This window comes from Carex rostrata, chromosome 24, assembly GCF_964058835.1.
Source record: "Carex rostrata chromosome 24, lpCarRost1.2, whole genome shotgun sequence".
Lineage (NCBI taxonomy): Eukaryota > Viridiplantae > Streptophyta > Magnoliopsida > Poales > Cyperaceae > Carex > Carex rostrata.
The window spans coordinates 701,755-713,295 of NC_135941.1; the positions used below are offsets into that span (position 1 = coordinate 701,755).

The following is an 11,541-nucleotide window of genomic DNA, read 5'->3' on the forward strand; positions in this document are numbered from 1 at the left end:
ATTTATTGTGTTTCTTTGCCTATCTTCGAGCAAATGGTATATGTTGACAATAATCAAATAATTCAATTATTCTCTCTCCTTCTCTCCAATTATTCTCTAAATAAAAGTTGACATCATTGATGCAATCTAATCATATTTCCTTGTGTATATTTGAATAATATAAATTATTAGGAATCAATGTCAAGTCTTTAATTAGCATTATCTTTAGACTTGTGATATCTAACCGCCGGCCTATGGGCGATCAGGTCCTCAGTGGACCGCCCCTGCCCCGGGCAGTCAGCTCTGAGTATGGACCGCCCCTGCCCCTGGGCGGTTGGGTCATTTTTTGAAAAAAAAAAAATGAAATCGGGGTTAGATTTGTAATTTTTTTTTAGGGTATTAATAAAAATGTCTGGAAAAGTTACAAAATTTTAGAAGTTTTAATTTTTAAAAGATAATTAACATATATTTAGAAATTTATTTTAGTTTCTAAATTTTGATATAGTTGTTAGTCCATATTTTATTTTATAAAAAGAGCTGGTCATGAGCACCCTGAACTTGCAAAATATCACATCATTTTGTATACTTCCCAAGTTTGGTCTCATTCGGTTCTATGGGGCTCCGCTCATGGACCATGTTCTACGGAATCGAATAAGAAACTCCACTTCAGACCGCTAAAATCAATCTAAGTTCCGACTAAAACAACCAAACCCAAAAACAGTTTCTTAAACCCTCTCGCCGCAAGTGCTTCACCCTCAAATCCTCTGTCATGGCCAACTTTTCCACAGATTCCGACCCAATCGATCGCCTCTCGAATCTCCCCGATGCTTTGCTTATCACAATCATCTCGTTACTCCCCACTCCCATTGCCGCTCGCACCTCCGTCCTCTGCCGCCGCTTCGGACACCTCTGGGAGGCTTCTCCCTCCCTTGCTCTCATTAGCAAAGATTTTCCCTTCCGCTCCGAGAACTTCGTTTCCATGGTTAATCGGGCGCTCCTCAGCCGCAATCCCTCCCACCACCTCCTCAGCCTGCGCCTAGAGGTATCCGGTTGTGGCAACCAAAATGCCATAGCGATCATTTCGTCCTTCCTTGCCAAGGCCTGCTCCCTCGACTTGCGCCACCTCACCATGGAAGGTTTCTATTTGTCAGATTTGTTACCTATTCTCCCCATTGTCTTTACAATTAACTCTCTCAGGTGCCTCTCCCTTTGCTTAAGTTCCTGTCCTCGTGATCAAGAACTTAATTTTCCTTCTGGAATCACTTTAGCCTGCTTGAGAAGCCTTTCTCTTCAATTGTTTAATATTGACTTAGCCTTTCTCAACAAACTTCTCTCTGAATTGTGTTCTTTGGAAGATTTACATCTTCATATAGAAGCCACTCCTGGGTTTAGCCTTTCCTCCCAGACAATCAGAAGACTCAAACTGATTATTGACAACTATTATCCAAAACTTGATATTTTGGGGTTATCTCTTCCTTTGTTGGAGTCACTTCATTTGGAACTTCCGTACAGCCTTGGAACTCTGTCCCACATACATGCAAATGTTCCGTTGTTAAGAAAAGCTGTTATTAAACTTGGTGATATTCGTGAGAAAAATGTCAGTACTATTGATGGGCTACTGAATTGTATCTCACATGTGGAAGAGCTAAGCCTGGATTTAGACGAGACCACGGTCATATACTTTATCCTCTTATTATTATTTTTTTGCACATTGTCAGTTACGTTTTTTTTTTATGCACCTCTGGTGTGAGACCATCTTCGAATTGTTTAGATATGTGTGTCTGAACCTATCAATTGACCGTCTTTTAACTTAAAGTGGTGTGTTACGATATGTTAGATATTCATCTGAAACCGGTATGACAATTTTATATGATTACTCGGTAATGTACGGTAGAATTATAGGTTGATGCTTTAGTTGGATATTTTTGACATATGTTTGATTTGTACAGGATAAGGAGCCCCCAATTCCTATTTTGTTGGAATCAGGAAAAGATGTGCCAAAATTTTCTAATTTGAAGCACTTGGATATGACCCTTTGTTTTCACGAGCACAATTTGGCAGCTGTCATTATGATGCTCCATAATTGTCCTATTCTGAAATCACTGAAGCTGGTTCATGAGGTGCATAACCCTTTTTTTTCCTTTTTTGTACTTCCTGCTCTCAGTGAGGCTAGGTTTGGGATTGAGCTCTTATTTATTTATTTTTCGATTAGCAAGTAGGATATAATTAGGAGTATGACAATACCTGATTTAATTCAATCCAACGCATATAAGTCCGGCTGAAACTTGCATAGCTTGTTGTCAACCCATTACTTATTAGTATTTTAAGTTATATTTTCATTTTCTTCGGGAATGTTGGGAATAAACCCGGAACTTGTGCATGAGGTTGAATTGCCCTCTGATCTTATTTTTTTTTTTTTTTCGAATGACCCTTGAACTTTTGAGTTGGGTCCAATTGTATTCCTTTGCCAGTCATTAATTACTGGTGATGCAATTTGTTAATTAAGTTACTAATGTGGCATTGATTGTATCTAAGATGGGAGATGGAATAGTTGGATAAATTCTCTAGTATGTTACTGACTGTACAAATACACATTTTGTTTTTTTTGGCTTTAGATCTATATCGCTGGTTTGGCAAGAGGAAAGAATTGGAAAGATTGGCAATCAAAGCTGCCGCGAAATGCTGATGGTAATTACCGCTATGCTTATTTCAAAAATCTCCATTTGGAAGAGAATCGTAAAGAAGTCATCAAGCTGCTGAGTAAGAAATGTTTCTCTAAGAGGCAAGCTCGTAACTAGGACTTTGCATGGTCCAACTAAATGAAGTCATTTTCATTGCTTTGCTTGTTGTGATAATTTTTGTTGGAGCTAAATTTCCTAGCCGTGTGTTGTGTTGACATGGCTTTAATTATGTTTGAAGCATGTTGTCAAAAGCAATACTTCAAATGGTTTTGTTTTTTGCTCGCTGTAATGTAAACTTAACTCAAATTAGGCATATGCATGCAGGTTGATGTGAAATGTGTTTGTTTTTGCTTCTTGTTAAGTTGGTCCATGGTGTTATATTTTTTTTTCTTAGACAAAACTGTTAATCAACTGAGTTATTTTTACAACTATTTAACTAGGTTGAAGTTTCACTTTATTTTAATAGTTTAACAAGATATACCAAAATGAAGGAGAAGAAAAGGAAACTGGGTGATGTAATGCTTCACATTTGATTATATTGTTTCAAACTTTTAATTTATGTCGACAAAATATAATTAGATTTCAGCCATTCTGAATGTCTATAGATATGCGAAAATGAATTTGGAGGGAAGACTTTGGGCATTATTTTAAGACTAAATTAACCATGTAACTTTTTTTTTTTTTTTTTTTTGAAAAAAGGCAATAAAGCCCATTTCATTTTCATGAAATCAAAAGTTAAATTACAGCCAAGTCAAACATGTGAAAACCCTAAACCGAACAAATACCTCACTGATCTCCTAAGAGGTCAAGCAACAAAAACCGAACAAATATACGCGCTCTCCATTTAAGAGCCCACCACAAGACAGAATTAGCGAAAATTTTTCTAAGATTAAGCCACTGACATTTGGGCTGAAGGAAGTATAAACACCACCTAAAAAACGCAAAATGATTGTAATCATCTTCATTCATCTGGAGACCCAATACCCCTGTCTAAAGGCATCATCCTAAGAGCTTGTTCACCATGATCACTAGTCTCAAGGAGTCCATTGTTAGAATATGGCACAACCAGGTTGTCAGTGGGAGCCCATACCTGTAGAGGAATAGCATTGATGTCAGTCGGGAGCCAACCGAGAGCAGCTGCTTTAATCTTCTTATCCATGCGCCCTGTCCAATATTCAAAAACAGAAATAATCAATAGAATGATAGATCTAACCGTTTTAGGTGAACCAGATTGGAAGCATATCTCATTGCGATACTTCCATAGTGTCCAACTAACTGCACTTAGAATAACTAAAAAACCTTTTTGTTCTACAACACTAAAAGTAGAGGAAAAGTGAAAAATATCAACAAGGGTTGTCCATGTATGAAAGAAATCTTGAGTTTTCCCTAGCCAAAACCAGATTTTTTGCGCTTGTTGGCAATTGAGAAATAGGTGGTTATTATCCTCAACATCAAAACAGAAGTGGCATTGACGATCCCCATTCCATCCCCTACGAGATAAGTTTTGCTTAGTTAAGATTCTATTATTTAATAGAAGCCAAAGAAAAATTCTGATTTTGGGAGGAATAGGCAATTCCCATAAGATAGCAAATTGATTGTCATTAACTCCCCGAAAGTTTAAAATCTTGTAGATCGATCCAACAGTAAACAAACCTGTGGTGGTCCATCTCCAAGCAATTCGATCTATATTATGAGTAAAACTAGAGGCACTAATTAGTTGTAAAATAGCATGCCAATCTGATAATAAAACCCCAGCAAGTGTTCGTCTAAAATGAATGGCATACCCTTGTGAGTTAAACACTTCAGCTATAGATATAGATTTATTGGAGCATATAGTGTACAATTGAGGGTATTGAGTTGCCAGGGTACAATTACCATACCAAAGGGTATTCCAAAATTCAAGATCAGATTGGGAACTAGGAGTATAGGTAACACTGAGTTGACCTAACGCATCTAATTTGATAATGTTTGACCAAAAGTGAGAGAACTGTAAAGGTGATGGCGAATAGTATTTAAATTGAATAACAGTTTTCCATAAGGCAAAATATTGAGAGTTATGAAATTTCCACCACCATTTCAAAAGTAATGAAATGTTCATTTCCTGAAAGTTAAGAATGCCTAAACCACCGTGGGTTTTGGCCAAACAAACCTTAGACCATTTAACTAAAGCGTACTTTTTCCTAGACTTACCTGAACCTTGCCAAAGAAACCGATTTCTAATGGTATCTAATCTTCTTAAGATTGTCTTAGGAGCTCTATATAAAGATAAGGTATACAAGGGTATCGCTGAAAGTACCGAATTAATTAGTGTTAATCGTCCACCTAAAGATAACAGTTGGCCTTTCCAACTTTGTAACCTGGTATCCAATATTGTGCTAACCATGTAACTATTTTTTTTTTATCTGGCGTTGCTTCGCAAAGAAACACTAAGCTACCAACAAATCCTGACTGGAACTTCCATCTTCAACAGTTTTCCTTAATTAACAATACACACGTTTATATTAACACAACAATTTTACAAAAATTTAATGTATGGACAATTTTAACCCTCATTAAATGTTTCTCTAACTACTATTTTTTTATAATGTAATTAATATAGTGATCATTAAATTATTTGGTTTCCATAATTACTAGATTTTTTTCTCTTTTTTTATATTTTGCATTCATGTAAAATCAAAAGCTACATAAATTTGTTGATCTTTCCTTTTTCTCATGACTCAATATGGTACGTATTTAACTTTTTTTGTAAATTTATTTTTTATATATTAAGATACACTTGCTTTAATATATGATATATTCCAACTCAAATATTTTTTTTAATTTTTTTATATTTTCTTCTTCTTTATTTTGATACTTATAATCTATAGTCTATTTTAATTAAAATTGTTAGCAATTTTTTTTATTGATGTCTTGTAATTAATTTATATATGTTAATTGAATAGATCTATCAATCCCTAACTTATCAGAAGAAAACCTTGAAAGTCAAGTTTTGAATTATGCAAATGAAAGCAATCAACTTCTTAATTTAAAGTTTGAAAATCGTGATGATATACTTCTTGTTGTTCGTAATTTATATGGTGCTAAAGGCTATGTATGCTAACAATTTGCGGATTGCGACCAAATAAATTTGTTAGTTTGTAGTCTTTTGCTGTACTTTTAATTTATTATTTTAATTATAAGTTGAATGTCAAATTATTCATGATAATTTGCATTCAATATGTTTTTTATATAAATAATAATGTTGTTTTCTTAGTGTTATTGCGTAAAAAAATAAGATAAAATGTTAATAGACAATTTTTTTTATAGTAGATTGTTAAATATTTTTTTTGTGAAGTCATATAAAATAAATCGATATATACAATGCTGATAAATTTTAATAATATAATAAAATCAAGAGGAGGGATCAAGTTACAACATTTTTTGAGTTACAACAAGTTACAACAAGCATTATTTACATTTTCAAAGTCCAAATCGTCGATCCAAACCGTTAGATGTGATCTCTACAATAAAATGTGCTTGGAGACCAAATTTTATATTTTTTGGAATTTGTTTACTATTTATTAAGGTGGGTACAAAAACTAGTCAAATTCATACCATTGAATTTTGTACCCATCTTAATAAATAGTAAAAAAAATTCCAAAAAATGTAAAATTTGGTCTCCAAGCACATTTTATTGTAGAGATCACATCGAACGGTTTGGATCGACAATTTGGACTTTGAAAATGTAAATAATGCTTGTTGTAACTTGTTGTAACTTATTGTAGAGATCACATCAATGTTGTAATTTTCTCAAAAAAATCTTAAACATTTGATTAAAATAAATAATGAATATTTATTATACGATAACATAAAGTTTATAAACAGATTTTATTGTAACTTTTAAGGAACATATTTTAAAATAATATATGATAAAAAAATATTTTTTTATAAAGTAACATACTTTATAAAACACTTAATTACGGATACATCCTCTTCATATTGAATTTTTATTTAAATATCTCATTTGTTTTCGTGAATGAAACTAATGATCTATGTAGAAAGAGTTAAAAAGTTACTGGCAATTATTTATATTTTTTTAATATAAAATTTGATAGAAAAAAACAAATATCAAATAATAATATTGAGTTATTTTAATTAATAATTTAACAAGATATATGAGAAAAGCAATGAAAACATTATATATATAATCCCGAATTTTTTACTAATATCCAAATTTAATATTAAATTTCAAAAAATAACCGGATCAGTAACGTTTTTCGAAATCTACCCTTTCCGGAAATAGGCTAAATCCGGAAAAAAAATTTCTGGAAATAGGATTTTTTTTTTTTTTTTTTTTAGGAAATTTTTTTTTTCAGTTTTTATTTATAATTTATTTATTTTTTGTATTTAAGTATTACAAATATTTAATATAGTTTTTTAAAAAATAGATGGAATACTATATAATTTGATTTATTCGAAGGACTGTTACAAATAATCCGGATCAACATTTTTCATGCCGGATTTTTTATGACCGTAAAAAAAAATAATATAATATAATATATGCATATGTATATGTATAGGTATATATAATATAATATATGTATATGGAGTACGGCTAACGCGCTTCCTCTAGCATATGGGCCGAAATGCTTCCGGTAAAAAGTTGAAATTTCAAAATCCAAAAAGTCGATCTGAACCGTTCATCTTCTTCTCCATATTAATATCTGCTTGGAGACCAAATTTTACATTTTTCTGAAATTTTTTACTATTTATTAAGCCATTTTGAAAATCGCTGATCCAACGGTAGCTTCTTTCAATTTTAATTTCACTTTATTCATATTTGCTCCTGTTTTTTGGTTCTGATTGAGATCAGTTCAGACTAAGGCTGCTGTTAGGGTGAACAGTGGTACCAGACTGTTAGATAAGTATGAGACGTCAGTTAGGATGAACAGATTGGTACTTGAATTTACTGGTTGTGTTACTCGTAAACAGTGCTAGGAGGTTGTGTTGTAATTTTGTGTTACTCTAAATACATATTAATATGGAGAACAAAATGAACGATTTGGATTGGTCAGCCTATTTTTTTTTTTAAAGTGGTGAAACTTTGGTTGTCAATATAAAGTTGTGAAACTTGGATGAACTAGAGATATATCATATATAATGCAAAGGTTAGTACAAAACAGGGGACTAGTACTGAAGAAATGGTACGGTGCGGTACCAAGGAAACTGATGTAAATGTAACCTTTTAATTTTAAGGGCACAACTAAATTTTAGAGTATATTTAAATGGTACAGTGCGGTACTTAAAAAATGATTATATTTAGATGTGTAAATAGTTAATTTTAGAGTTTGAATGGGAAAATATCTAATTAAAAAAGTTAAGATGGGTATATCTAAATTTCTCTTTAAAAAAAAAAATCTCTCTGCGTTCAAAATTGTAATTTATACGCTGAATATAGCACTCCCCTTTCTTAAACCCTCTCTGTGGGGAGGCGACTATTATGGCCACCTCTTCAACAGAATCCGACGCAATCGATCGCCTCTCTGATCTCCCCGACGCGTTGCTTATCACAATCATCTCATTACTCTCCACTCCCATCGCTGCTCGCACCTCTATTCTCTGCCGCCGCTTCCGCCACCTCTGGGAGGCCTCTCCTTCCCTTGCACTCATCAGCTACCACCTTCGTTGGCCCCAGTCTGAAAAATTCATTGCCATGGCCGAACGTGCGGTGCTTCACCGCAATCCCTCCTACCCCTTTCACAGCTTGAGCCTAGAGCTATCCAACAGTGGCAGGCAAAATACCATCGCGATGGTTTCGTCCTTGCTTGCCAAGGCCCGCTCCGTTGACTTGCGCCACCTTGCCATCGAAGGTTTCTATTTGTCAGATTTGTTACCTATTCTCCCCATTGTCTTTACAATTAACTCTCTCAGGTGCCTCTCCCTTCATAGCAGCTTCAGTGGCCCATCTCAAAAACTTAATTTTCCTTCTGGAATCAATTTAACCAACCTCAGAAGCCTTACCCTTTCCCTTATATGGTTTGATACTGACTCAGCCGATCTCCCCAAATTTATCTCTGAATTGTGTTCTTTGGAAGATTTACATCTTCTTGATATAATAGGCACTCCTGGATTTAGCCTTTCCTCTCAGACAATCAGAAAACTCAAACTCATTATTAATAACTATACTCTAAAACTTGATATTGTGGAGTTATCTCTTCCTTTATTGGAGACACTTCATTTGGAAATTCGGCACAATCTTGAAAATCTGTCCCATATCCATGCAAAGGTTCCGTTGTTAAGAAAAGCTGTTATTAAACTTGGTTATATTCGTGAGAAAAATATCAGTACTATTGGTGGGCTACTAAATTGTATCTCACATGTGGAAGAGTTAAGCCTGGATTTAGAAGAGAGCACGGTCGTACATTTTATCCTCTTAATTTTTTTTTTTTCCACATTGTCAGTTATGTTTTTCTTATGCACCTCTGGTGCGAGATCATATTTGAATTGTTTAGATATGTGTAGTTTGAACCTAACAATTGACTATCTTTTAACTTAAAGTGGTGTGTTACGATATGTTAGATATTCATCTAAAACCGGTATGACAATTTTATATGATACTTGGTAATGTATGGTAGAATTATAGGTTGATACTTTAGTTGGATATTATTGACTTATTGACATATGTTTGATTGGTACAGAATGAGAAGCACCCAATTCCTATTTTGTTGGAATCAGGAAAAGATGCGCTAAAATTTTCTAATTTGACGCACTTGGATGTGACAATTTGTTTTCACGAGTACAATTTGGCAGGTGTCACTATGATGCTTCATAATTGTCCTAATCTGAAATCATTGAAGCTGGTTCATGAGGTGCATAACCTTTTTAATTTTTTTTGTTTTTTTTTTACTTCTTTCAATAAGGCTAGGGTTGGGGTTGAGCTCTTATTAATCTATTTATTTTTTTCGAAGACCAAGTAGGATATAATTGGGTGTGTGACGATACCTGTTTTAATTAAATCCAATCCATATAGTTCCGGCTAAAACTTCTATCGGTTGTTGTCAATCCATTACTTTTTAAGTTCTCAATTTTATTATTTATTTTCTTTATATTATATTTTCATTTTCTTCTTTTTAGTTTCTTTTGGAATGTTGGAAATAAATCCTCAACTTGTGCATGGGGTTGAATTGCCCTCTTATCTTATTTTTTTTTATTTTTTTCAATTGACCCTTGAACTTTTGAGTTGGGTTCAATTGTATTCCTTAATTTGTCAGTCATTAATTACTGGTGATGCAACTTTGTTAATTAAGTTGCTGATCATGTAGGATGATTGTATCTAAGATAGGAGATGGAATAGGTAATGGAAATTATATACTACTTTCTATCCTCTCTGTATCCCAAATATTCAACAGCCCATATATTGATCAATGAGTCTCCCTAGGGTATCTCTCTTTCACAAAAAATATTAGGAAAAATACCTTTACCTGTGTGGTATGTGTAGTATGTCAAATCATTTGACAATCAAACAAAACAAAACCATTGGCAATCCTGTTTGTACTATTATTAAATGAGTGGGTCTATGGTACTATGCATAACACAAATGGGTTCGTACTACGGATGAATATCTTCGTTTTAAAAATTCTAACGGTTGATTCAAACTATTCAACATGATTTCAATATGAATATATACTTGCAGACTAAATTTTACATTTTTTTAGAATATTTTTACTGTTTTAAAAATAGGTAGAAAATCACTGTATTTGAATGGTCCAGAATTTTCAGATCAAATGATTTTCTACTTATATTAAAAAATAGTAAAAAAATTCTACAAAATGTAAAATTTGATCTGCAAGTACATATTAATATGGAAATCATGTTGAGCGATTCGGATCAACCATTAGGATTTTTAAAACAAAAATATTGATCCGTAGTACGAACCTATTATGCATAGACTCACTCTTATTAAATTTTCTAAAGATTCAGAAATCTTTTGCAGTACTTTGCCAACGTATGTCAGGTCTAGAGCATAGTATTTTCTATATTTACTAAATTAGTCGTATTTAGAAAACATATGCCGATGTTTGCCAGTCCTAGTTCATAGTAATTTTTTTTTTTAAATTGTACTTATATAGTGTCATTTCCATCCACATAGCTGGAAATAGAAATGGAGTTCATAGTTCATAGTATTGTATTGAGGGTTTGTGACCAATTTAAATCCTCTTTTATTTTTTAAAAATACATTGGCCTTGATATCCTTGCATCTACTCCACTGAATAAAAATATTAGCTTAGTTTGACTTCATTTGGAGTTGCTTTACTATGTTTGAGAGTTGCAGGGACACAATTAATTTGTTTTATTCGTGATACAAAGGGGCTAGGTTTCTTGGCAGTAGCATCCTTTGTTTTATTTATTTTTTTCCAAATTCTCTATTATATTATTGACTATATAAATATACATTTTATTTTTTTTGCTTTAGATCTATATGCAAACCGGAAAGACAAATAGATGGCCATCAAGGCTACCGCGAAATGCTTGTGGTAATTACGGCTTTGCTTATTTTAAAAATCTCCATTTGGAAGAGAATCGTAAAAAAGTAATCAAGTTGCTGAATGTTTGTTTAAAAGGCAAGTTCGTAACTAGGCCTCTGCATGGTCCAAACTAAATGAAGTCATTATCATTGATTTGCTTGTTTTGATAATTTTTGTTGTAGCAAAATACCCTAGCCATGTATTGTGTTAACATGGCTTTAATTTGTTTGAAGCATGTTGTCAAAAGCTATACTTCAAATGCTTTTGTTTTTGGTCCACTATTATGTAAAGTTAGGACTCAAATGGGGCATATGCATGCAGGTTGATGTGAAATGTCTTTATTTTTTCTTATTGTTATGTTGGTCCATGGTGTAATT

At 33.1% G+C, this 11,541-nt stretch overlaps 2 protein-coding genes across 4 annotated transcripts; both read left to right on the plus strand.

The window, feature by feature from the left end:
• Positions 1 to 747: 747 nt before the first annotated feature.
• On the plus strand, positions 748 to 10,165 carry LOC144575706 (putative F-box/FBD/LRR-repeat protein At4g13965). 3 transcript variants are annotated; one of them, XM_078325944.1, is made up of 3 exons: positions 748 to 1,651; positions 1,929 to 2,126; positions 2,625 to 3,013. In XM_078325944.1, the coding sequence occupies exons 1-3, from the start codon at positions 749 to 751 to the stop codon at positions 2,775 to 2,777; spliced, it is 1,254 nt and encodes a 417-aa protein (XP_078182070.1). In that variant the 5' UTR covers position 748; the 3' UTR covers positions 2,778 to 3,013. The 3 variants fall into 3 exon arrangements, with proteins under 3 accessions (XP_078182070.1, XP_078182069.1, XP_078182071.1); XM_078325943.1 differs by having other exon boundaries at positions 1,929 to 2,099; positions 2,595 to 3,013; XM_078325945.1 differs by lacking the exons at positions 1,929 to 2,126; positions 2,625 to 3,013 and adding an exon at positions 9,338 to 10,165.
• On the plus strand, positions 8,115 to 9,309 carry LOC144575976 (F-box/FBD/LRR-repeat protein At2g04230-like). Its single transcript, XM_078326249.1, has 2 exons — positions 8,115 to 9,057; positions 9,283 to 9,309. Exons 1-2 carry the CDS (start codon positions 8,140 to 8,142, stop codon positions 9,307 to 9,309), a joined length of 945 nt encoding a protein of 314 aa, XP_078182375.1. The 5' UTR covers positions 8,115 to 8,139.
• Positions 10,166 to 11,541: the final 1,376 nt, after the last annotated feature.

What these genes read in the sequence shown, in the direction of transcription:
- LOC144575976 (XM_078326249.1), top strand. Translation starts at nt 8,140, where the DNA reads ATGGCCACCTCTTCAACAGAATCCGACGCAATCGATCGCCTCTCTGAT. An exon ending in ATTTAGAAGAGAGCACGGTC is followed by an intron (nt 9,058 to 9,282) that starts GTACATTTTATC and finishes GTAGAATTATAG; the next exon opens with GTTGATACTTTAGTTGGATA.
- LOC144575706 (XM_078325943.1), top strand. Translation starts at nt 749, where the DNA reads ATGGCCAACTTTTCCACAGATTCCGACCCAATCGATCGCCTCTCGAAT. An exon ending in TGGATTTAGACGAGACCACG is followed by an intron (nt 1,652 to 1,928) that starts GTCATATACTTT and finishes TGATTTGTACAG; the next exon opens with GATAAGGAGCCCCCAATTCC. An exon ending in CACTGAAGCTGGTTCATGAG is followed by an intron (nt 2,100 to 2,594) that starts GTGCATAACCCT and finishes TTTTGGCTTTAG; the next exon opens with ATCTATATCGCTGGTTTGGC.